This window comes from Ceratotherium simum, chromosome 15 (assembly GCF_057802395.1).
Source record: "Ceratotherium simum simum isolate JZ-2026a chromosome 15, ASM5780239v1, whole genome shotgun sequence".
Lineage (NCBI taxonomy): Eukaryota > Metazoa > Chordata > Mammalia > Perissodactyla > Rhinocerotidae > Ceratotherium > Ceratotherium simum.
In genome coordinates this window covers 63375583-63402896 of record NC_141914.1, presented here as the reverse complement: position 1 = coordinate 63402896, position 27314 = coordinate 63375583, and the positions used below count along the sequence as shown (strand labels likewise).

The 27314-nt window shown below is 37.7% G+C and overlaps 2 protein-coding genes across 9 annotated transcripts in view; one reads left to right on the top strand and one right to left on the bottom strand.

Annotated features, from left to right (window-relative positions):
- SMC4 (structural maintenance of chromosomes 4) overlaps positions 1-13641 on the bottom strand; it is a 35083-nt gene extending 21442 nt beyond the window's left edge. For 2 of the 3 annotated variants that reach the window (XM_014796251.2, XM_087440128.1), the window contains exons 1-8: positions 13514-13641; positions 12685-12803; positions 11677-11855; positions 11014-11205; positions 9293-9469; positions 1750-1914; positions 1361-1488; positions 743-883 (exon numbers count right to left, since the gene is read on the bottom strand). In XM_014796251.2, the coding sequence (XP_014651737.1) occupies positions 743-883; positions 1361-1488; positions 1750-1914; positions 9293-9469; positions 11014-11205; positions 11677-11855; positions 12685-12793 (1091 nt within the window). In that variant the 5' untranslated portion in view covers positions 12794-12803; positions 13514-13641. The remainder of the gene's footprint in view (positions 1-742; positions 884-1360; positions 1489-1749; positions 1915-9292; positions 9470-11013; positions 11206-11676; positions 11856-12684; positions 12804-13513) is intronic. The other variant, XM_087440127.1, reaches the window with a different exon arrangement.
- A 354-nt stretch (positions 13642-13995) lies between these two features.
- The window catches only part of IFT80 (intraflagellar transport 80), a 151980-nt gene continuing 138661 nt past the window's right edge, over positions 13996-27314 (top strand). For 3 of the 6 annotated variants that reach the window (XM_087440132.1, XM_087440129.1, XM_087440131.1), the window contains exons 1-2: positions 13996-14134; positions 25066-25151. In XM_087440132.1, coding sequence (XP_087296258.1) covers positions 25113-25151 — 39 coding nt within the window. In that variant the 5' untranslated portion in view covers positions 13996-14134; positions 25066-25112. Of the gene's footprint in view, positions 14135-14197; positions 14218-25065; positions 25152-27314 lie in introns of those variants that run through there. The other 3 variants (XM_087440130.1, XM_087440133.1, XM_087440134.1) reach the window with 3 other exon arrangements.

The window sequence follows — 27314 nt, the reverse complement described above, 5'->3', positions numbered from 1 at the left end:
AATGATCAGTCACTATTTTGGATATTCAGATATTTTAAAGCCATGTTATATACCCTGCCTGAGACACTTCCTCTGTAAATGTGTCCAAGCTCATATAAGGTAGGATCTTAAAACTACCTATTTTAAGCTGATCCTCCACTCACTCCATATTTGAGGGAGCTGTTAAAATGTGCGATTATGCGAGTTATTTTGCCCTTCTAAGCTGGATGAGAAATACTACATTTTCCAGTGACTACAATATCTACATACAGAAAAATTTTACCATAAAAATAAGTGAAAAATTTTACCATAAAAATAAGTAAAACATTTTAAAGAAAAAGAAAACCGCATAGGTAAGATATTGGTGTCAGTGAATATTGGCACAGAGAAAAGTCACAACGGAAGTTTAAAACATCTATTTAGAATAACCCCAATTAGATTTGTGGATTGTTTATTCTTAAGACAAGTAACCCGTCAAGTTAAATTCCTATTTTTGCTGTGATGTTTTGTGTTACTGTGTTCTGCCACTAGGGGGTAGCATCCTCCATTATTTAGGACTTCAGTGTTGTGCACTCAATCTGTAATAATGATGAGCTGGATGCGGGGCAATTAAGTTTTTTGTTTGTGAAAGGAGACCATTTTATACGCTGGCAAACTTATTACACCCGTGTGCTGGCAGTAAGTTTATATACAGACACACATACATGTAATAAAATTAACTGAATCTAAATACTTTTACTACTACTTTCCAAAAGATTATTACTTCTCTACATCTTTTACAGCTTTATTCTTAGCTTTCATTTCATTTGAGAGTATATTGCTCTTTTCATTAATTTCTTTAGTATCTTCATGAATTTCTTCCTTTTGAGTTTCCATTTCAGCAATTCGTTTCTGCAGATCATAACTAGAGGGAGGAAAGGAAAAGAACTGGAGATTCTAAAATGCCACTTCTAAAACCGTATAAGTATTTAGTAAAATCAGCCATTTCTCAAGTATTCTTAACTACAGTCAGGTTACAATTACCTAGGGCTATTGAGAAGGCAAAAAACCCCAATACAGGGTCAAGACTAGAATTTGGAACAAAATAGGTTCCATACAAACAAAACTAGATTTGCTATTACATAAATTAAAAAGAATGCATATGTAAAACGATTAAGTATAGTAACAAATACGTGTGAACCCACCTCCCAACTTAAAGTAGGATACTTAAAAAGTCAACTTCAATACCATGGTAAACAATCCTAATTTAATGAATTCAACACATAAAACAATTTTTAGAATTTTTTTCACTTCAGTCTTCACATTTCTCTAACACAGGAAAAGAGAACGGCTTTGACAATGGCAGAAACTAATATAAAAATTGATAAATTAAGGTACTTACATGTAATATTGACAAACGTGATTCTTTTTTCTAAATATTTCATTTTCCAAGGTAAGAAATTCAATGGCTATGTTTTTCTCTCCTTCTAAGGCGTCCTTTTCCTTTTCCACCATCTTAACTCTGTTTAACTACAAAAATTAAGTGTATAGATTGTTCAAATACACTTCATATGTACAATGTGAATTTAAAACATGTCAATAGATAAAAACATATAAACAGTATTAATAAAACAATGTTCATCTTAAATGTCAATAAAACAAAATTCAATCTAAAACAGTAAACATTTCTTCAGTTATGATCTATTATAACTTAAATATTTGACTCAGTAAAATTTGTTAATCGATAAACAAAATATTCTGATTTACAACAAAAGTCTACAGAAGATTCACCTTCTCTCCTCTGTGTTCATTTAATATTTCAACTCTCCGACATAGGACTTTAATGGGTTCATTTAGCCGTCCACAACCAATTATATCTTCTAAATATTCAAGCATACCCTCATCGTGTTCAGTCTGGCCTTTTGGTTTCATCATAGCAATTTGTTCCACTTCACCCTTTAAAAAAAGTCATATTTCACACTCATTGTGTATGCTTAGCTACATCAATCTTAAGTGAGAATTAGGAACAGTCAATTAACAAATCCAATAGCAATGAATAACGAAATGATGTAAATCAGAAACTTAAAAGACATTTAATAAGATACAAATAAAAATGTTCTCTCCATTGATATTCTTCTTAAGAGTTTCAATTTTACTTAAGGGAGTAAGAAATGTATATTTATACTCCCTTACATAAACTCTTATATATACACCCACATATATACACAGAGCCAAAGGAAGATTCTCCATCTAGAATGTTTCAACACAATAATTCAATAAATGAATATTCAATACAAATAAAACTATTAACTTTTCTATTAAGCAAAATTCAGCAAGGTATTCATATAATCTGCAACTCAATTATTGTGGCAACATTATCAACTGTTAATAACATGATTAGAGCTTCTTTTTGAAAAGAATTTTCAAAAAGGCTCTTCATGGTTAAACTGAGTAAGAATCCTGTCCCAAGGTGGTATTATTAAACTTGCTCTATAAACCTGGTGTCATGAATTCCTCAACAAGAGCTGCACTTCATAAGGATGTCTTAAATTTAATGTTCCAACTTTCTAAAAACAAGATCATTAAATGGAAAAGGAAATTGCCTATTTCTCATGGTAATAATGGAAGAAATCCAACTGACTGAAAACAAAGGTCCTGGTACATATGACACTGGAAAACTTTTGTTTGCAATCATTAATATAACAACTTTGAACTGCAATTAAAATCTTAGATTAACATTATGAAGTTTATTTACAAATAGAAAAGAAGAAAAAATCCACAATCAGTACCCTTCAAGGCTGACTGCCAGGCAGCCACTTAGTTTGATGGAGAAAATTTTGTCTGAACATGCTCAGGCAAAAAGCTGCTACTTTACTTCACAGAAATAGCTTGCTTGCACACTATACTATTATAAGAGAAAAAAAGGAATAAGTAAGTAGAAAAAAATATACCCTTCTATTTTAGCAAAATAGCAAAGATAAAAAAGAAATCAAGAAAAAAACTGCACGTTAAAGAGAATATTACTCTTCCTCAATTTAAATATTTAAAATATTTATTTATGAATGAACCTTAAAAATGTGGTGTAAAATTTGCTAATGACAAAATCATACTTACCAAATAGCCTCAACATATTATAATAAAAAGCAAAAAAATTTAGACAGATAAAACAGCTTGAATCTACTTATCCAAAGGCATAATTTTTAATAGTTTTATACATTATCATCACTCTTCTGTACTGACAACACAACAGCACAACACGATTATCAAAGACAAAGTGAAATGTTATCTCAAGAGCCTGTTATTTTTTAGATTTTTTCTGTAACCTTCAGTATGGATGAATTAGTGTTTTAAATAAATTAGTGTTTAAATGAAAATATGTAGATATTTATTTACATAGAGTATTTTATTTTGCTTTCAATTATCCGTTCTTTCTAAATGTGTGCAGCAACAGTTTAAGTTTTAGACAGGATTTAAGTCTGAAACAATGCCCAAAGCTTTGGATTACAACTGGACAAACTCTAGCTATTGAAGAAGCCAAGAGTCTTATTCAAAGTTTTTATCTAGGCAGGGTTTATCAACAGGAACACTACTCACATTTTGGGCTGGATACTCTTTGTTGTGGAGCTCTGCAGGGCATCAGAGGATTAATAGCATCTCTGACCTCTACCCACTACATGTCCCCTTCCCCCAGCTGTAACAACTCAAACTGTCTCCATACAATGCTAAATGTCCTAGGGGTGGGGTTGCAAAACTACCCCCAAGTGAAAACCACTAATCTAGAGGTTGTCATTTACATCTTCTGGCTTAGCGTTTACAATCCAAACAAATAGTATAGTGCCTGACACCGGATATTCTAATATACTACCCAATTCAATTTGAATATCTGAACACCTATGTTAAGATGAACGAAAACTATGCCAAGAGAACTTACATATCTGAATCAAATGGTCATGAGGTATTATTTAAGTATACATTTTTCAGATAACCAAAAGTTGGGATTCAGTGTAACAGTTTACACTGACAAAAATATTTGTAAAGGAACCACACTTTTCCTGGCCAAATTACTTACTGAAGAGGTGGAATACTACTGTTAGGAGACTGCCTAGCTTTGGGTAAAGCATAGTGGTTGCTTGTTTTTGGTTACTTCTTCCTCCCTCCCCAATTAAAATGAAGGATATACAGCTATGATTTCTTTTCACTCTAACAAGGTTGCCCAGTTGAAAAAAAAAAGTTCAAGTGAAAGACAAGGACATTTATGAATCGAAATAAATGCCATCTTAAGTCTCATATAACATTCAGTTTTAGACTGTTATCTTAGATGGCTTTTTTTTTTTTGAGGAACACTAGCCCTGAGCTAACATCTGACGCCAATCCTCCTCTTTTTTGCTGAGGAAGATTCCTCTGTTTTATATGGGATGCCACCACAGCATGGCTTGACAAGTGGTGCGTCAGTCCGCGCCCAGGATCCGAACCTGCGAACCCCGGGCCGGGCCGCCGAAGTGGAGTGCTCGAACTTAACCGCTATGCCACCAGGCGGCCCCGGCTTTTTTTTTTTTTAACCAGTTATTATCAGACTAGCACTACTGACTCAACTGGCTATTAGAACACTTAGGCCTCTACTCGACTATTAGGATTGCTGTGATGTTCCAATGATAACCTGGGACCTTTCTTGGAGCTCTGTTCCTTTTTATTTAATTTATTTTATTTTTATTTTTTGTTTTGTTTATTGCAGTAACATTGGTTTATAACATTGTATAAATTTCAGGTGTACATCATTATACTTCTATTTCTGCATAGATTACATCATGTTCACCACCCAAATACCAATTACAACCCATCATCACACACATGAGCCGAATTATCCCTTTTGCCCTCCTCCCTCCCCCCTTCCCCTCTGGTGACTGTTCTTTGATGTCCCTTGCCTGCCTTACCACCTGCTACTACTTGCTTTCTTCCTTGTTTTTCCATTTTGTGCCATTTCATATAGAATCTGTGGATTGACAGTCTGTGCCTAGAGGACCACTTCTTATTTTTCAGAAAACTTAACTATCCCATGTGAAATTTATCATATAGTTTTAATTTAGGGCAATAATCTCAATACATTTCAGAAATAATTTTTTTTTTTTGGTGAGAAAGATCAGCCCTGAGCTAACATCCATGCCAATCCTCCTCTGTTTGCTGAGGAAGACTGGCCCTGAGCTAACATCTGTGCCCACCTTCCTCCACTTTATGTGGGACACCGCCACAGCATGGCCTGACAAGCAGTGCACCGGTGCGTGCCTGGGATCCGAACCCGGGCCACCAGCAGCGGAGCACGCGCACTTAACTGCTACGCCACGGGGCCGGCCCTCAAAATAATTTTAAAGCATCAATCTGAATTTAAAGTCACCCTTCCATATCAAGGCTCCAAATCACAGACAGTGGTAGCATGATGACACAAAAAAATGTTTCAAGTTGCTATAATGCTAGCATCTGAAGCTGGCAAAGTTTTATAGGCCTCCACACTGTTATCTCTAGTTTAAGTATACTACACAAGTATAGCATTTTTTTCAGTTATTTACTACACACTTGCTATGTTTTAAATTTGGTCATACCATATCAGAGACATTAAGAAACTGTGGAAAATATCAACTACAGTTTTTAAGAGTAACATAAAAATAAAAAATATACCTCAAGAGGATATTTATAATACCAAGGGCTTAAATCTTAACTTACTGAAGTGGGTAGCAAACCAGGACATTGTGATCCAGTTATACCATTCTTTGATAATCTAATTTATAGGAATACAGCTTAAAAATCTAAGAGGAATGAATAGGTATGATGTTCTTTACCCTTGTTCAAATGGAATCTAAATTTTAGCAAGCATGAACTGCAGGAAACTCAAGTGCATAGCTATAATACAACTTTTTATCCTAATAAGGCCTGAAAAATTCTTAAGATAAATATGGGTGTTTGCACCAAAATTAAATGGCCCTGAATTACTGGGCTGTGAATTTTTATTTTACCTTGATAATTTTTTTTATTTTTTCCATTTTTCAGTGTCCTGTAAATTATTGTTATCTTCTTCTAATATATTTTATTCTAATTTGTTCTTTGTGAGCTACAAAAGGCCAAGAAACCAAATCACCAATCAAGGTTAGTATCTGTCTAAAATAAGGACATAAACAGAAAGGATGATGCTTTAGTGACTGGACTGCTTGATACCTATTCTGGTTGCTTAGGGGTAGCTTCCTATTTTCTTTCATAGTTGAGGCTGTTGAACAAGATACTTTTGGATAACAGATATTACTGATAAAGCTAAAAATTTCTTTTGATATAGCACAGACTTATTTCTACATGCTTAAAGACTAGAACTCAAATAATTTGTATGCCATGGGAAGCTTAGGAGAAGTATACTGAAAAGAAAAAGAAGAGATGAATAGGTAACAACTCAGACCTAGGCTAATCCAATCTCCAAATAACTAAATAAGAAAAAAATCTTAGTTCTTGTTTTAAATTTTAATTTAGATTTCATAATATGAAGACAAAAAGCATATGAAGTTGAAAACTTTGACAAAACTAAAATTGCATTAATAGCCGCAGCTTTTTAGGAGTTTACAGCAATCAGTAACGCAACTTTGAACTATAATAAAAGTATTAAGGTTATCATTCTTCTAACCTGGAATGGAGCAAACACACCAAAACCAATTAAACTTAATTTAAGTCAATAGTTACCATGAAATGCTATACAGAGCTAATAAAGCCCTACTTATGTGCACCAATAGTTATTGCAATGGGACAAAGACTCCCAAATAAGGTATACATAAATGGGGAAATGTACAAAAAAGTACAACTGTCAGTTATAATCTAACACTTTTTGCAGACTTATATAAGTGCCTCTAAGGACAAGAAACAGGGTTGAACTATCTTTGTATCATTTATAGCATCTTAGCATAGTGCCTCATTAGGTACATTTGAATGGTCAACCAATGAAATTTTAAATGGAATAAAATACTAGATGCCTACCTGAAGAACCTGCTAAGCCAATATAAACACTATAAAAAATCCACTCTTATGGACTTCAAAAATTTACTGCTTTTTAATCTTAAAAATAAATTTTTACTTAATAATTAGATTACTCAAGCTGTTAATCACTACCACTGGCCAGTCTATACATTTTATTCCAAGTAATCACGTCTTGGATGGTGATATTATGATGTCTCCAAGTTCCCAGCCATCCAAACCACAGTTTTTAAGATAAGTGTTATTCGATGGGCGAGAAGGTAATAAAAACCATATTCTTACTTACCTTCAAACGCTTTAAATCTCTAGTGCAGAAGTCTGAGATTTTGATAGGGAACTAAATAAAAATCCATAGAAACCACTGCCACTTTCCCTCAAACTTTTAAATAGGGCATCATTAGTTCTACCTAGTCCAATCCCTGTTTCTTCTTCCTAAGGTTCTTATCTGTAAATCTAATCAAATGGAATGGAATCTGTTAACTTGGAAAGTTTACCTGGGTATTAAAAATGTTTTAAACAATTTAATTGTTAAGATGACATAAAAAGGTTGAGATTATTAGGAAGACAAACGGCTTAAGCATCCTAGGTACTTCAGAAGCATGTATTTAATATATTGATAATTAAAAAATTATTCTTTTTTACTTCTTTGGGAAGTTATCACTTTATTTAGCTTCCTTTACTATTATGCACAGAGAGACTACACCAAGGAAAAAAATAACCCTTACAAGGGTTAAAATGCAGTTCACTTTATTTTGATGAGACTGCACAGGTGTAAAACTTTGGTTATCCCAGAATGATAGTAAATAAATAGCAAATAATAAACAAAAGATAAACACAAGTTTAGGTTTCTGCAAAATAATATCATTATCAAATTTAGTATTATGAAAGGACATAACTTTATCTATAACTAACTAAACCCCAGAATATTAAAGTCCATAAAAGTTAAATTTGATTAAAATAAAAAATACACAAAGCTTTAATTCTACATTTACGTAAATGCAAATCTTGTTTAGAAATACATCTGCAGCTGATTTCCCAACATTCATTTTTAAATAAGTTTGGGTTATAGAAGTATTATAAATGTACTGTGTCTGGTAACAAAAGATATTAATATAAATCATTCTAGAATGATATTGATTTACCTTGTACATACACTATGTATGTCTAAAAGTAATACTTTCTTTTTAAAGACTAGTTTAAAAAATAAAGACTAAAATGGAAATAGGGGCTAACATTTTATAAGTTTGCTACTGGGAACACTCAGTAATCTAAGGAAACTTTCGTTATCCAATCAAAATTTCCAACAGTTTAAAATCAGCGTAAGATACTAAAAAATATTAGCAGCTATTTCTACATCCTAATACAGTTTTGCTTTTATTATTATGTTCTTGGTGATTCTAGACAGGAAACAGGAAAAAAAGATAGCCTCAAATGAAAAAGGAATTTTAATACGTCTGACAAAGCCATGTTTGATACTAAAAACCTTTTTGAAAGGTAAGATATAGAGAAGAAAAGATAAAGGATTTTTCTTACCAAGCAATGCTGGTAGAATACATCTTTACTCAAATAAAGAATACAGGGTTTCTAATAAAAATCAACTTAACACCAGGTACTTAATTTTATACCCCTTTAAAAAGACTTTAAGATTTGTGATACTTAAAAATGAAATATCAGAGTTATTTTCTCATCTTCCAATAGTGATTCAAGTAGGCCATTCTAAACAAAACCAGCTTCAGTAAGCTTTTAGAAGTTAACAATTCTAAGTGTTAAAACAAGATTAAATTAGTTAGGTGCTCAGGTAAACTTGTCAAACGGTAAATATACAGAAATTTTTCATTTTTTTCACTATATAATATTAGTACTATATTTTGCTATATAATACTAGAGATAAGAATAAGAACAAAAGTAAAGGAAAAGGACTAATAAAAGATAATGAATCTCATTTAAAATATTATCTTAAAGGGAAATACAAACAAATGATAAATAGTTGCTATATCCCTGTCACACTAAAGCAGCACAATAATATTGGTGTCTAATACTTATTTCACTACGCCAATATTTACGTGCTGCTAGAGCGGAACAAGTATGTCAGTCCATCCAAACATAAAATGATCATCTGATGACGAAATTATAGTTTTGAATGAATTTCCTTAAATTTCTAGAGCAGCAAATAATGATTCGCATCTTGACTGTAGTATGTAAACCATGATGTGCTGCTACAGTACTTTAAGGCCTCAAAAATACAGGATTCATCCAACAGGGAAACTCCCCCTAAATTATATTGAAAAAAAAGTAACAATAAGAAAGCCTCTGAAGTCTTTAATAAACTTACCTGTAAGATTAAAAATCTATTGTGGTCCAAGTCAATTCCATGGCTTCGAAGAAGATTTCCAACATCCTTGAATGTCTTCTTCTTCCCACTTATGTGATAGACAGAAGTATTATCTCTGTAGGCCGTTCTGGATACATAGAAGTTACTGTCAGGAATGACTTCATAATCATCCCCTTCCTGTTTTGAGGAAAAACAAAATCAGAAAACAATTGGTGGTATTAAGTCACAGGTCAGCTCCAAATTTCACTCTCTTCACGTTGAAACTAACTCTATGGATTAAAAACTTCAATTGCACATGCACATAAACTGGCAATAGTTCTCAGAAATACCTTCTGAGCAAAGAATAGATACTTTCTCAAGTTGTTTGATCCCTTTCCTCGTAGATCACAGAAACCAAAAAGCCAAACCAAACAAATTAAAAAAACCAAAAACAGAACAAAACACCCCACCTCCAAACAAGCCTAAAAACATATTTGACTGAGAAAAGAGTTGATGAAGGGGGACAAGAAGCCCACCATATCCAAAACGAACTCACCCAAATTAAACTATGCTGACAGATTAAACTACTAGTCCATTTAAAAAAGCTGCAAGAGACGACTCAAGAAAAAAGGAAGGAAGGTAGTAATGGGGTGATATGCCCTCCACCCCCTCCGGTAAAGAATATGCCTAAAATTAACTGAAGGTAAAAAGAATGGCAAAAAATTGACAACTACATTCCCTCAATTTTTTAAAAAAATCAAATAGATTTTTAAAAAATGAAGTGCAAATCTACTTTAACATTAAAACTCACTTTCCCTTAAAAGCTATGTCATTTTGAAATTATGGCTTTTAAAATTTACACAAATAAAAATCATTAATAAGCAATGGAATCAAATCTGATTTACTGGCAATCTGTTTTCCAACCCAAATTGGACAACAGAGAAGCACTAAGAAACAAAATTAAAATAGATGCCACTGTGTAGATTTAATTAAAGCCTTTTATATTAAAAAATTTAAAAAACAAAACCTAGAAGCCAAGCCACATCCCCATTTCATTACGTAGTTTTCTATATTTTTAGGTTCCAGTCAGTCATTTTTGAACCATGAATTTCCAAAGTTAATTATTAAACAGAAGAGGAAAAAACCCAATACTAACAGAACCATGTAAATAATCTAAATAGACATTTAACCTATAATTGTCTCCTTTGTAGAAAACACATTAGCTCGACCCTTTCCCCTTTTTTAAAGGGGTAGTTCAAACTAAAGCAAAGCGCTTTCATATCACAGATACACACAACTACTACTAACATTAAGTTTAATGTGAATTGAAATAAGAGAGATGGTAAAATTGTTACATATTCAAGTTGAGGTAATTTATTTGAAAGCAACAAAAGTATAACTTTAAAACAAACCCAAAATTTATAGTAAACGAATGCCTATTTAGTTCTTAGGATACTAAAACTGCTCAATGTTTTATTCCAAAAAGGTAAGCACTACTATGAGCTACTTGTAATTCATTTCCCTGGCTAAAAATTTTAATATTTTAAGTTTAACGGCAGCCACCACCACTCCTCAAAAAGAAAATATGGTCATGGGGGTAATGAAATCAATATCTGTTCTGCTTTAACCATATACTAATATTTGAAGGCCAATTTAAGCCAAAAATAAAATGTGCAATGTATTGAAATCTTTTGTGTTCCTTATTTGAAGTTACAAATAGCTAAATAGTCCAAGTCCCCTACCTTATCAATTATCTTTTGAAAATGAACTTCTACAGTACAACTCTGAATGTCCTTGTGTTCATCAGAATTGTGTATTAGTACCGAGAGTTTTTTAGATCTTATTTTTTGTGCTCGATAGCCAAACACAAAAAGCATAGAATCAATAACATTGGATTTGCCACTGCCATTTGGTCCAATAATACAGGAAAAGCGCTGCATAAAAAGAACAGAAAAAAAAAATAAAGTTAAAAAAGTCATACTAATTCTACTGATTTTAATCTGCCTGATTTTTTTACCTGCAGCAAACTACAACTATTCAAAGTTTTTACTGCTAGAAGATAACACAACTTAAGTTGTCACATCATGTTCTCCTCCATCACAAGCTTCAACACATTAAATAAGACTATATTCTAATTCTCACTCAGAGTTCTTACACAATTCATTCTAATAGAGAAAACACACCCTTCAAACAAAAAACTCACCAATTCTATTTAGCGAGGAAAACTTTACAGCATAAAGAGGTACCAAAGATAACCAGATAAACAAAAGCTAAATCCAGTGGTTAAAAGGATAGGAAACATGCCCTGTGTGTATTGATCAGGATAATTACAATAGTTACAAAATTGAAACATCTTATAATAAAGACACATTACCTTATAATAGTTATTTCAAATGGTCAAATACCTTATGAAAAGGGCCCAGAATTTTTTCCCCAGCATAGGATTTGAAGTTCTGGTTTACAATATGAGTTATCATAAGCCGAGGAGCTCCAGCTTCATTGGTCATTGCTGGAGGTGGGGGAGGAGGGATGCTATTTAGAATCTCTTCTAAACTTCTATTATCAATTTCCTCACTTGGAGTCTCTAAATCAGGCAGAGGAAACGAAAGGCAAAGGAAAAAAAATCTGCATTAGTGCAATTAGTTCGGAGGACTAATGCCTGCTAATCTCTGGAGACATACTCTTTATGAACCTTTATTTTCCACTTAAATATAATACTCTCCTAAACTCACCGGGGATAAGAATCTTTCAGCTTGGATTTAAAAAAAAAAAAAAATTCTTTAAAGAAATGCCACCAGTCACAAAATTCTATTGAAATACACCTCTTAGGAATCAAAACACTACATCATCAAGCAAATCTGGGGAAACCACAACAACCTAATTCCCTGCTCCCGCCTAAACAGGTGGTTAAATGCAGCTCTCTCCGTCTCTTTGAGACGGAGCCTAACTTAGGGTTAGCCTGGAACCCTAACTTCGGACACTCACGAGCTCCAGCGATACTGTCACAGGAGTTGCATAATGTCATCCAACTCCCGGACTCACAAAAGCGATGCGGTTCCGAGTCAATTCTCATCTTCTGTTTAAACGCAACTGAAGACCCCGGAGGTGAGGTGAGTAAGTGTCAAGCAACTTTTCATCGTATTAGCATACAGGCAGGTTGCTTCTGTCGGACACTGGCTGCCCGCGCCGCTTGCCGCGGAAACACAAGGCCACAAACGCACACTTGAAGCCACTGCTCGCCCCCATCCCCTCCAGCACCGCTACAGAGACAGTGCGCGAAGTCCAATCTCTGAAAATCGCCAAGACGCTTTCTTGAGCTGCTCTGTGGGCCCGACACGCACCTCCAATGCCACCCCGCAGCCCTCCACCCGCTCCCCGCGCGGCTCGCTCCCCCGCGGGCGGCCGGCACTCACCTGCGGCCTCGGCGGCCGGGCTGGCGGCGCGGCCGGGGCCGTCCGGGGACCGCGGCGGCCCTTCCTCTCGGCGCCGGGCGGTAGAGGGCTGGCTGCCTCTGCGGGGCATGGTGGCTGGGCTGGGGGAGGGCGGGAGCCGGTCAGCCGGGCCCGGCCCGACGGGAAAACCCCGTCCTCCGGGCCCTGAGGGCCGTTCTCCAAGCCCGCTCCGGCCAGCCGGCCTCGGGAAGGCAGGCACAAGACCCCAGGTGCCCAGCGGCGGGGGGGATCGCTTAGATCCCAGTGCTAAGGGAGCGGGGGAACCCAGATGTGCCCGGGCCTTCGGTCCTTCTGCTTTCTGTAATGCCCCCCATTCGCCCACGGTACAGGAGTCACAGAATGTTCTCGTGTCCTCCTAACCGAGGTCACGCGCCCGGAGATGCCATTCCCGCCTCGGGCCGGGAGACTCCTCCAATGGCCGCCCGCCGCGGTCGCCCGCTCCCCGCTTCCCAACTGGGCGCGGGTAGCGCGGCTCGGCTCAGTCACCCGGGCGGCGGCGTCGGTCCCTCGGGGCGCGGCGGAAGCCGCTGGGTCATCGACTACGAAGGGTCAGCAGGACGGGCTCGGACCCGCGGTCGGGGTGGGGCGACGCCCCTGCCCGGGAGAGCCCGTGTTCCCGGGAAGAGCTCCGCGGGGCCGACGGACCCCCGACGGCGGCGGGAGCGCGGGGGAGGGGTGACAGCCGGAGAGCCCCCGCCGCAGCCGCAGCCCGGCGCCGGCCTCTGCCCGGGGCCCGCCGACGAACGAGAAGGGAGAGTGGGAGAGCCTGGGCAGGAAGGAAGGCCTTTACCTGCGGACAGTCCACTCAGACCGGGGCTGGGACCGGCTGCGCAGCCCCCGGTCTCCTACCGGTGTTTCGGCTCCGGGTCCTTCACTCGAAAATGGCGCCTAAAATACAAACTCGAACGGAAATTCGTTACAAATGCGCGCAGTGCTTTCTGGGAACCACTAATTTGAAAAAAATGCGGCGATTATCACCGCCATCTTCTGGTCGCTCACGCGCAGCCGCGAACTCTTGGCGGGACCCACGCGGCAGGGGATGTTTCTACTAAGAGAAAAGGAACAGCGAAACAGTGTTTTCCCGATGGCCTACGGCAACACCACTTTTATAACAAATTAAAAAAAGAAAAACAATCTGGCGAGTTCTGAAACACACGAAAAAAAGAGTGGGGTTCCGCCCACAGCTAGAGGCGGGGCTCAGTCGTCCAATAACGTCCCTGAAGGAGAGGGCGGGCTCGCTGAGGGCGGGGCCTCGGGCCCGCTCGAGTGGCGCGCGGCGGTGAAGTATCGCGGGAAGACGCAGTGAGCGTAGATCTTAGAAGTCACTATGGTGACAGGGAGGTTGCGAGGCTGCTTGGTAACCGGTCCTAGCTCTGCGATAACAAGTGCCACCGCTTTCCTGGACCTTAAGGTAAATCTCTTCCCTTCCAGACGTCGTGCGGAAAGGGTTTGGAAGTTGTGGCCATCACTAGATCCCACCATCCTGCTTAGACGGTGTGTGCGGCGCAGAGCGTCAGTTGTTTTCCGTCTCCCTGGGGGCAGTGGGGCTCTGGACGGAACTTTTGGGATGCCGAGGAGGAAGCCATGAGTGTGGAGGGAGTGGTGGGACAGCAAGGAGGAGAGAGGACCTGAATTGCTGAACGATCGTGTAGTCCACATTTGAAAAGCAAAATAACGATTTTGATTTACTGAGGTTAGGTCATTAGCGTCACTAGTGAAACGGGGTTTCGGGCCTTTAAAATCATTTGACTGAAAAACTCCGTAATGGAAGAAACGATTTGCCAGTGTCATCTGGTTCTCTTTATGAGAAAATTATCGATCGGCAAATATTTCTTAAGTAGCTTTTGTGTATATTACACTGTGCAAGGCATAATCAGGATTATTAAGCAAGTATTCCTGTTCCCAGAGATGTTAGTTTTGTTAGTGGGTTTTTAACCTGGAGTCTGTGGATCTGGTGGTAGGTGATTGGGCGTCAGAGGAGTTCATAACCCCCCGGAAACTATATACAAAATTCTGTGTGTTTGTGCATTTTTCTGGGGAGTTAGTTTTCCCGGAACTTTGATCAGATTCTCAAACGTGGTCCTAATGCCCCACAATGTTAACTGGTTGATTTGACTACCTTCAGTAAGTATTTATTCAGCGACTCTTACGTACTTGACAGTGAGAACTTTTTTTGCTTTAACTTTTGTGTACTTAGGGCCTGGCATACTAAAGCACCAATAAATCTGCTTTATGAATGAATTTACGTTGTGATTCTAAGTAAGTATTATGACTTTTGCCCTGAGGAGCGTCAGGCCTGGTCCAGGGATTCTCAAGAAGGGGTGTGAAGGACACTCCTTGCAGGTGTATTAGATAAGGTTGGGAAACTGTGGTTTGAATAGATATTATAATATACCTTTACATTTGAGGTTGAAAAAAGAATTATTATTTTCATAAGACAAACTACAGACAATAAAGCTCAATGAGAGAAATTCTTTGGCATACCAAGAAAATGTAGCAATTCTCTTTGAGAGCTTCTGGAATCTGTTGGATTTTCGAAGTTTGTAAAACACTGCAGAACCTGAGTTGGAGAGATATCAACCATGAAAAAAGCAAGTCTAGACCATATTGAGTGGTGTATATGGGAGATAGAGCACAATGTAGTAGAAAGATGTAACGGAGAAAAGAATCCCAAATCCTATCATTTTTTAGCTACGTTCTTGAACAACTTAATTTATCAACTCTCTGACAGTATTTACTATAAAACCAGCGTATAATACCCACCTCATAGGATTGGTTATGATCGTTCATCTAGCACACATGCTATATGCATTTGATATTGCTGTGTTTATGACATTGACCTTCTTAGGGTATGTGCTAAGGATGAATAATGGGATGTCAAGTTAGAAAAAGGTTAACTAATGAAGGGTCTTGAAAGCCAGGTCAAGGGTGTTAGATATGATATGGAGGAAACACCTATTAGAAAAAATTTGAGCTAAGGAATGACTTGGTAAAAAACAAAAATTAACAGTAGTTATGTGGGTTGTGATAAAGGGGAAAGAGACTGAGATCAGGCATGACTTAGATTATTACTGTACAGTCCTCCATGTGGACGGTGAGAAGTGCCTACAAATAGAATGGAAAAAATCCAGACACATTTAAGGGGAAAAAAATCTATAGCTTTTGCAGATTTTAATGGTTAAGGGTCTAAACCCTGGGCCAGCTCCATGGTATAGTGGTTAAGTTTGGCAGACTGCACTTCAGTGGCCAGGTTCGTGGGTTCAGACCCCGGGCATAGACGTACACCATTTGTCAGCCATGCTGTGGCAGGACCCATGTACAAAACAGAGGAAGATTGGCAAAGATGTGAGCTCAGGCTAATCTTCCTCAAGCAAAAAAAAAAAAAAACAAACAAGATTCACAACAGATGTTAGCTCAGGGTGGATCTTCCTCAGCAAAAGAGGAAAAAAATAACTGATAAAGGTTTAGGACATTTCCGGTATACAGTATGATCTCAATAAATGTTCTTTAAAAAAAAAGAGTCTAAACCCTTAAAGTTAGTCAGATACCGTTCTTTGTTTATAAATCCCTGAATTAGTGATGAGGGGATAGGAAGAAGGATAAGTCACAGATAAATCCTAGTTTACTGCCTTTGATGATTACTGTAAATAATGGTAGATCTTAACGACTGATGAAAAAGAAATATAATTTCAATAGATCAATAAAGTGATCGATGGCTTTAGATTTAGTTGAACCAAACCATGTTCCACTCAGAGCAAATATTTTCAAACAGGCTTAAACTGAGGGCCGGCCTGGTGGCGTAGCGGTTAGGTGCGCGCGTTCTACTTCCGCAGTCCAGGATTCACAGGTTCGGATCCCTGGTGCCCACTGACGCACCACTTGTCAAGCCATGCTGTGGCGGTGTCCCATATAAAGTAGAGGAAGATGGGCACGGATGTTAGCCCAGAGCCATTCTTCCTCAGCAAAAAGAGGAAGATTGGCATCGGATGTTAGCTCAGGGCTGATCTTCCTCACACACACACAAAAACAGGCTTAAACCAGGTTGTATAATGTAGAAAAGGCATTCATAACAAACAGCTACAGAGTAGACTTAAGTCTAGAGTGAAAGTAGGACCTGAATAAATGAAGAAGTGATTTGAGAAGAGATTAGGGTCACAAGAAATACTCGATTGAGGCCTGCTAATGCTTTGGATAAGTCTCATGAAATTAACAGAGTGTAATTATAAAAAGAAGCTGGTCCAATTGAAATGGACTAGGTTACAGTCATTTTGGAAAGTATAACCAAGTCTCATCTTTCTGGTCCAAAATCATCTACTAACAACCGTTATCTATACTTTCAGGCAGTCTGAGAGGAGAACTTTCACATTTTACATTTTAAAAGTAAAATTGTATCCCACAGGAAGAAATAAGAATAAGTTCAAAGAGAAGAATTGGAATTAGAGTTAAAATCCACATTTATAATTCTTTAAGTGCACGGTTAAGTTTTGTTATTATAGCAATAACATGTGTTTTGTCTGTCTTCTAATGTGGTTATAACATTTCATTAAGTCTGAAATTAGATTTGTGGGTAAATGTTTAAAAATATTAATCAAGTTTGTAATTGTAAATATTTGGATTAATTAGGTATTAACTAATAATTCAAAATGAACAAATAAACATGAATTTATGTAAGTAATGTATAAATACTTAGAGAATATTATTCAAGATTAATAAATAGGATATAGACACAGGACAGATAGTAATGAATAGTCCTCTTGATAATATAAGCCCCCTAGTACATTAATCTTGCTGAAACTCTCATCCGTCTTAATACAGAAACAGTAGGAAGTGACGAAGTGGAACAGTTTGGGGAGAAAGACCGTTTTGAAAGATGAGTTTGTTTTTATTCATGTAGGTTGGGATTAGGAAAGATATATCCAGTGGGCGGTAGGGGTGGAGAATAGGATAAGAGAGAATAGGCTCAGTAGAGAAAACAGGATGAGATAGTGTTATAAGAATAGTTGGAATGCTAAAAATAGATTAGGTTTTTAAGGTTGTGAGTAAAGAGAGGATCGCCCAGAAAATGTCCATTCTTAGAATCTAGGAAGAAGAAATAATTATAGCAATGTTTCAGGTAGGACTCTCTAGATTATAAGTGACAGAAAACCGAATCCAAATTGTCTTGAGAAAAACATATTGGCTCTCATAACGAAAAAGGCAGATGAGTATAACTGGATTCAGTGTCCAAACAAAGACACCAGGATTCGGTTTCTTTCTTTGCTTTCCTTTGCGTTCCTTTGTCGTGGCATTGTTCTCGGGCTCCATGTAGTGGCCTCTGGCACCTCCAGGCTCTCCCTTTGCTGTGGTAAGATATAGTAACTCCAGCCTCAAATCTTCTAAAATTAAAGACTGAGGGTAAGGAGAGTTTTTCTTCCCCATGATTTATTTGAATAAAAGTCCTGGGCCATCTGTGAAACAGTCTTAGTACAAAGGGAATGGAATGCTCTAATTGGCTTAAATCTGGGTCTCATGCTGGCTCCATTCAAGCCACATGGGCTAAGAGTGAGGAAGTGGGTGTTCCAAGGAGAAATTCTTTGTAGCTAGGAAAAGAGTGAATATATGAAGAGTGACAAAGACATCAATTTTCACTACAAAGATCTAATGATTGTTAGGTTCTTACTATGTTCTAGGCACTCTACTGGATATTTTACATCCTTGATCTCATTTAATCTTCATAACCAACCTGTGAAGTAGGTATTATTAGCCCCATTTTATATAAGGAAGAAAACAAAGTACAGTATCTGGAAGATTACTAGGTGAGAGTTGCAATAAGAAGGGGGTAAAGTACGGTAGAGACTGCAAAGAGAATGAGAATGGTGATCTTGTGAAAAAAAATATAACCATTGTTAGGTTTATTTATTTATTTATTTTTTTGTGAGGAAGATCAGCCCTGAGCTAACATCCATGCTAATCCTCCTCTTTTTGCTGAGGAAGACCTGCTCTGAGCTAACATCTATTGCCAATCCTCCTCCTTTTTTTTCCCCAAAGCCCCAGTAGATAGTTGTGTGTCATAGTTGCACATCCTTCTAGTTGCTGTATGTGGGACGCCGCCTCAGCATGGCCGGAGAAGCGGTGTGCGTCGGTGCGCGCCCCGGACAGAACCCAGGCCGCCATTAGCGGAGTGCACGCACTTAACCGCTAAGCCACGGGGCCGGCCCATTATTTTCATTTTTTTAATTATAATTGAGGCTAGGTATTGTTTCAGGTTTTTGACTGCCAACTGACCATCTGTATTTATGGTTCTGTGAACTGTCAATCTATGTTTACAAATAGAAGACCCCTTGATCAAATGACTTCATAGGGGACTGTGCTATCTTAGTTATCCTCTATTTCTACAGTATTGCCAATCTATCCCGGTCTGCTGCTTCCTTCTCCTTTGCCTCCAAACACACTGAGGTCTACCCCGGTTATAAGGCCTTCATAGTTACTATTCTATTTCTTCCTTGAACCTCTACCCTTATATACCTTTATGTATACACTTATATGCCTTTAACTTCTACACTTATGAGCTATACCTGCTGACTCCATTTTTTCTTCATTCATTCACTGGACGAATATTTACCGAGCACTTACTGTGTGCAAGGGTGGTTCTAGTGCAGGGGATATAGGAGTGAACAAAATAGACAAAAATTCCCACACTTATTGAGCTTATGTTTTAGAAAGGGGCAACAGTAAGTAAAATGCACAGTATGACAGGTGGCTTTAAATAGGGTCTACAGGGAAGGCTTTACTGAGATGGTGGCTTTTGGGTAAAGATACAAAGGAGAGGAGAGGAGTAAGCCATGTAGCTATCTGGGGACAGGGATTCCAGGCAGGGAGTACAAGTACAAAGGCCCTGAGGAAGGAGCATGCTTAGTATGTTAGAAGAAAAACAGAGAGGCTAATGTGGCTGGAGCAGTTTGAGTAAAAACAGAGAGGAAACAACAGATGAGGTCAGAGAAGTAATAGATGTATTAGGGCTCTCAAGAGAAAGAAGAGTCGGGTCAGCCTGGTGGCGTAGTGGTTAATTAAGTTCGCGCGTTCTGCTTCAGAGGCCCGGGGTTCACAGGTTGGGATCCCGGGTGTGGACCGACGTACCGCTTGTCAAGCCATGCTGTGGTGACGTCCCATATAAAGTAGAGGAAGATGGGCACAGATGTTAGCCCAGGGCCAGTCTTCCTCAGCAAAAAGAGCAGGATTGGCAACAGATGTTAGCTCAGGGCTAATCTTCCTCACCAAAAAAAAAAAAAAAGAGAGAGAGAGAGAAAGAAGAGTTGATGTTGTAGTTTTGAGTCCAAAGACTGGAAACTCAGGCAAAATTTCTGTGTTGAAATCTGGAGGCAGAATTCCTCCTTCTTTGGGAAACCTTAGTCTTTACTCTGAAGACCTTCAACTGATTGGATGAGGCCCATCCACATCATGCCGGGTAATCTGCTTTACTTAAAGTCAACTGACTGTAAATGTTAATAACCTCTAAAAAATACATTACAGCAACATTTAGGCTAGTGTTTGCCCAAATAACTGGGCACCATTGTATAACCAAGTTGACACATAAAATTAATCATCACAATAGGAGTCCAGATCAATAAAGGCTTTGAACATTATTGTAAGAACTTTGTTATAGCTCTGAGAGAGATAGGAAGCCACTGCAGAGTTCTGAGTGGACAAGTGCCATGATCTGTTTTAAAACAGTCACTTTGGCTGCTGTGGTGAGCATAGATTGTGAGGGGGTAGGAGGCCAAGTAGGATGCTATTGTAATTCAGGTTAACAGATTATGGCACCTTGGACTGGGGTCATAGCAGTGGGGGTGGGGAAAATCAGATATTTTTTTTTTTTTCGTGAGGAAGATCAGCCCTGAGCTAATATCCGATGCCAATCCTCCTGTTTTTTTTTTTTTTTTTTGCTGAGGAAGACTGGCCCTGGGCTAACATCCATGCCCATCTTCCTCTACTTTATATGGGACGCCGCCACAGCTTGGCTTGACAAGTGGTACGTTAGTGTGCGCCCGGGATCTGAACCTGTGAACCCTGGGCCGCCAAAGCAGAGCACGTGCACTTAACCGCTGCGCCACCAGGCTGCCCCCGAAAATCAGATATTTTGAAGATAGAGCGTACAGGTTTTGTTTTTTCCAAATTGGATTTGGGATGTGAGAGAAGAGTCAGCGATTATTCCAAGGTTTTTGGCCTCTGTAGTGAGAAGAATTGGAATAGCTGTTTACTGAGATGGGTAAGGCTAGGGGAGGAGCAACAGTGGAGGAAAGATCAGGGGTTTGATTTGGATCTTAAGTCTGAGATGTGTGTTAGACATTCAGATAGTTGTCAAATAATCAGATATAAAAGTCTGGGGTTCAATAGAGAGGTCTGAACTGGAAATATGAAATTGAGAGTTGTCACTATGTAGTCAATATATTTAAATTTAGATTAAGCCATGAAACTGGGTGAGTTCACTGTGGCAGTGAGTATACATATAGAAAAGGTACAAGGACTGAGCCCACAGTTTGAGGTTGGGGAAATTAGGAGAAAAACTTGGGGATATTTATTCCCTCTATAACTCTGCAATTCCTTTCCTTCCCTAACCTGCCTATTGAAGTAAATCCTAACACCTTAGCTGGATTGAAAAGGAATCCCACAGTTCCATTTGCTCCTAGCAACACTGCCCCTTTTACCTTACAAAACTCTGCATCAACACTACAGACTACCTAAGAGACCAGTTCCAGGAAGAAGGCTACAATTTAAATTGATTATCCACCTTCCCTTAAGAGACCATTGGGACTATTCCATCATACCTTACATCCTTGTTTACCTTAGTCTCCACATTCAAGACTCTTAATTCCTCGCGTTAGTTTATTGTTAGGTTTAGCTGTTGATAACAGTAACTTAGGATAAAATTTATTCTCTATCATTTAAAAGTCTGAACGGGTGGTATAGGACTGATAAGACTCCCTATAAGGTAAAGAATATTGCTTCTTTCTGTCTTGTTGCTGTGTTATACATGACATTGATGGCATGGCATGGAGAGCGTTCCTCTTATTTTCCAAGTTTTTATTTGCCAATTATGCTGTGATGTATATAACTTTTATAAGAGGTAATAAAATGGCTTCCTGAAGTAACTTATTTGCTTTTCATATTGCCGCTGTGGGTAACCATTACTGTTGGGCAGTGTTATCTACCCCCAACAGAATGTATATCCCAGATTGGGCCACTAGGTTGATGATGTTTTAATATCCCCATGTGGGTTTCAGAACTGTTAATGCCCTATGTGGCCACACCTAGTTTTGAGGGCAGCTTGGAAACGTAGTCTAACTAGGTGGCCAAGTGTGCAGCAAAAATTCAGATTCTTCTACCACAGAAGCAGGGATGAATGAATATTGGAGGACAGCCAGCTGTTTCTACCATTTCCCACCATCTACCCCAAACTCTTAGCTCTTCCCCATCTAAATCGTACCAGTCTACCTTTTGAAACTCACAGTGTGTCATTGGCCAAATCTGTGTGCTCAGCCTTTACTCCGAATGATCCGTTTACCTTCGAGGTCTACTTGAATCTAGTTGTTTCCTAAGGAATCTGCTTTCCCCATGGCCCTCTCAGGTGGAGGCTATTTTCCTCCCAGACTCCTGTGTGTCAAAGGGCCTTGCTTCTTTCTCATTAGTATATCTGGACAATTGATTCTCTTTCCCCTTCCTCTCTAAAATCCCCTAGTCCCTTTGAAATAAATCTACCGTGCCGTTTTGCAGTCATCTGCAGATCTCTTTGCTGTTTTTCTTCATTCAATGAATATTTTAGCATCTGGCTAACTATCTCCGCCACTATTCTTGTCGTAATTCTCAGTGATTTAATATCCACAAATCAATCCATTCCATTCCTTGACCTCTCAGTTCCTTAACCTTGGCCACCCACTTCCACAGTGTTAACTTACCTCATCATTACCAATATCTACACTCTTTCGCCAAATCTATTTTAAACATCCCAATGTCTGTATGTCTCCACTTGTTTTCTCTAGTTTACTTCCCTTAGACTCCTAATGCTGACAATTCTTCAGACTTCGATAGGAACTCTAGGCCATTGAAGCTACCACCTTTTCATGTTCTGCTGAGTTGATAAGTCTCAACTTATCCCATGGCTTTGAATATGATCTTTGTGCTGACAACCTTCAAACTGATATCTCATTGATATCTCTAGCTCCAACCTCTCTCTTCACTCCAGACTTATATATCCAATATCTCCTTGAGTTCTCCATTCAAATGTCTAATAGTCACCTTAAGCTTAACATATCCAAAACATAATTTTTTATATTATTCCTTCCAACCTGGTCCTCCCTCAGTCCTCCTCATCTCAGTAAATGGGAACTCCATTCTACCTGTTGAAACTTAGAGTCATTTTTGACTCCTCTTTCTCTTAAACGCAACTGGTCAACAAATCCTGTGGAATCTTCTTTCAAAATATATTCATAGTATGACCACTTCATATCATTTATCATATCATATCACTACTGCCTTCCTCATCCAAGCTGCTTTCATTCACTTCCCCAAATTGGCTATGCTCTAATACTACTTTTTCCTTGTTCCTCTATTGATGATCATATAATGCACATATCCTTCATGCAGGTGATCTCAACTAAATAGGATGTATGGGGAAGATCTTTCTGAGCAAGGGAGAATCTTCCCAGTGTTAGGATGCCGTCCTTCCTCTTTCTCTGATTCCTCAGCACCGTGTTTCTGAATGGTTGCAGATTCCTTTCTCATAAAAACCATAGTGCCTTTACTATTGATATGGGATTATGATTTCTTTTGGTGAGGAATGTTTCCTAATTATTATGGGTTTTAGCAATTTGAGATATTTTGATGTAGGATACATCCATTCCTTTGCCAAAGATCTTTTAAGTTTCTGATTGTAATTGTATATTCAGATTTTATACATTTTTTCATGTCTATTGTGTTGTCATTTCCAGAAGCAATACCTTATCTGCCTTTATTCTTTTAAAATCCTCATAAGCTGGGTGAATTTGAATTATTATGAAAAAGCAGCATTTTGTAAATGTTTTTACTCTTTTTCCCCCTTCTAATTGGAGGAGGTCTGATAGGAAGGAGGAAGGAGTTTTGAGAAAGGTGCTGAAATTCCTAAGGACCAAAAAGTGAGCCTTGGAAGTGTGCCTAGGAGAGAGTGTCTTCTTGCTCTGGCTGCTGTGCATAGTTCATACTTCTGAAGTTGAACAGGAATCTCCCTAAGTGAACGGAAGAGAGAGAAGGTTTCTAACCCAGGTTGCATACTGGCTGACCATAAAACTTCAGATTTTTTTCCGTGGTCTTAACAGTTTTTACCACCCCAGTCTAACAAATTTATGAGTAGAATAAGTGAAAAAGGTGCTTTAAACTACAGCTGTGTCTAAAAGTCTTCCTGCATTTGGGGAATGAGAAATTATCTAAGGGAGGTCTACTGAATTCCTTTCTATACTCAGCACCTCCTTTGATGTAGTTAGCAGTAATTTTCTACTTGGCAAAGAGGATTCTTTTTCCTTTAATTACACTTTCATTTCATTTATTTTTTTCTTTTTAGGTTAGTGATATTACTCGGAAAGAATCCTGTAACTATAAATTGGACTCAGACAATTTAGCATTTTTTTGATTTGTATCTTCTGATGACGTGGTTATTTTGGGGGAGTGTTACTTTTCTTTTTCCAAATTTTTATTTGGCAATTACATCGTGATGTTTATATAACTTTTATAAGGTATTTATTACCTTATAATAGTAATACATAAGGTATTTATTACCTCTTCCTTAAGTAACTCACTTATTTTTCACATTGCCTCTATTGGGCAGTGTATCTACCTCCAATAGAATATAAACCTCAGACTGGACCACTAGGTTGATGATATCATAATGTTCCCATGTGGATTCCAGAATTAAGGCCCTTAAAAATGTATTTTAGCCCTCTATCAGACCTTGGAGATTTATTCTAATGTATATCCATTCAACAGGACCAACACTAATCTGCCATTGAGGGGTTCCTGGTTTATAGAATCTTTTGATTTGGCCTCCTTACAGCCTTTGGAAATTATTTACCTGACTAGATTTAGTGGTGTTCTGCCCTTGTAAGACTGTTTCAAACAGGTGTTAGAGGACCTCTGGAGTCCAACCCAAGGCTTCCTAGCACCCCTTGGCGGGATTAGCACACTGACTAGTATTCCATGTATTTGATGCCGGCAGGATTAAAGGTGTTTTAGTGTCCTTGGGGTGCTAAGATGTTTTGTTTGCTTTTATCTTTTTGTGTACATGTGTTTGTTTTTAATGCAGATTTTACGTTTTTCTCCTATCTTTTATATTTACAGTGATTACAATCAAGTGGCATTTTAAAATTTTGCTGGAAAGTGGAGACATGAGACTGAAGATCTCTCTTTTAAAAGAACCAAAGCATATCCTTTTAATACTTATAAACCTTACTGTGATCATCTTACTATAGTATTGTTAAAAGTTTTACGTTGTATTCTAGTTGAACAATGGACTTTTTTTATTCCTTTAATGATAGTTTAGCTAAATTGTTTTTGAAATATTTGAGATCGTATGCTACAGATAATTCTTCAAAGCAAACTATTTGCTCTAAATCTTACTTTCAAATTCTTATCGACATTTTTCTTACTCTACTTAAGTTCTGTACTTAAGTACATAAAAAACAGTTTATGTTTAGTCTAGTAGGATCGTAAAGAGAAGCTTTTTTTTTAAACCAAATAAGTTATTTGCTAGTGTGAACTAGTATGTTTTCATTGTGTTCTGCTCTCTATTGCTTCATACTGATGATAAAGTGGAGGACAAGCTGGGGAAATCTGAGCAATCAGGACTTTATTATTTCACGTGGGAAGGTGGTAATTATAAATATTTTCTCAAATGCATGACCCTATATTTTGTCAGCAAGAATTCCCAGTTATGCATCAGGAAGATATGATAGGCCCCTCTGTCTTCATTCTTAGTTATTTAGACCAGTGCTTCTAAAAGTATCACCTGTGAACTGTATTGCAGGACTGTGACAGGCTAAGTACAGAAATTGAAAGTAAGAGGTAAGAAATTTTTGTAGCAATTTGACTTTGTCACAACATCCAAAGATCATTTTTCTAGTAATTTATTTTTATCCTACAAAATGTTGATCTGCGACAGATTTGAAATAAAGAAAAATATGTCTTTTATCAGAGATAGAAAAGCACTAATTTAGACTTTTGATCAAACTTTTTGAATTTATATTATCTTGTCTGCTTATTTTACCTTTTCAGTGAAGATATAATTCCTTTTATTTCTCCTTAAATCATATTTACTCTGTTTTCAAAGTGTGCCCTCAGGAGTTCATGCCATATACAATCTTAAAGATCCTGACTATGTCCATTGTCTGCTTTTACCTTTTCAAGCTGAAGAATAACAGTCTTTTTTTTTAGACTTTCTTAATCTGGCACTCCTCTCATTTCTACCATAATTTTAGTTGACCTATTAGTTTGAAGATATGTCATGAACACCTGATGTGTACTTACAGCAATTTATGTAAAGATAAGCTTAATGTTTTTTGTTTGGGATTTGTGTGTGTGTGTGTGTGTGTGTGTGTGTATTTTTGCTCTTTCTGAAGGTTTAACCTAACATTGTTTAGGCTACAGCAATTATAACGGAAATATTTTTTCAGTAATGGTTTAGTGATGTCCAGGTCCTTTTGTTTAGATTACATTTTGCGTTCTAAGGATTCCAGTGCCACTTTATTATCTATTTGTGCAGACTCTTAAGATGTTCCTATAATTTGTTTTTTACCTTTTTGGTTATTTGCTTAATTTATCATATTTTGAAGTATTAAAAAAATCTTAGAACATCCCAGAATAATTATGGCACATTATCTCTTTCTTTTTCCTTGGAGTTTATTGATTGCTCAGATAAGCAAATAAAAAGTGTTGATGAGAATAGGAGGAAGTAAAAAGATTATACGATAACAAGAGAACAAACAACCCAGTCAGGAATGATTTGATAATATAGATATCCAGAATAAGCAAGAGAAAGTGTCCTTTGTAAGTGACAAACTGAAATACCTTCTCTAGATACACAGTTCTGCTAGGGTAAGCAGCCTGTTCTGATGGGAAGTGAGGGCTACTTGAGCACCTCAATTTACAGAAATCCTCCTGATAAATCAGAGACCAAAAAATGGGTTAAAGTAAGAATTATAGGGTTCATATCTTATCCAGCACTATGTACCTTGTAGGTGCAGTAAAGTGTAATTGAATTATTCCTGAATTTAGTGTCAAAAAGTTTGGTAAGACTTTAGTTGCGGCAATTAAGCTGTAGGTTTTTTCTAGGTAAATTGTTATTATAATGTATGGCTTACGGGGGTATTTTACTGTTAGATTTCAGTCTTTTTTAACACTTGTTTTTTTAAAACTTATCAAAATAATACATGCTTATTCTAATAACTTAAATGGCACAGATATATGTAAATTAAAAAAGTAGTTCTCTTCTCCCCAACAGTTTAGTGTAGATTCTTTCATACCTTTTGATGTGTCAGATGTCTTTGTGTATCTTTTGGCCTTGTTTATGGAGTATTTTGTAAGACAATTTT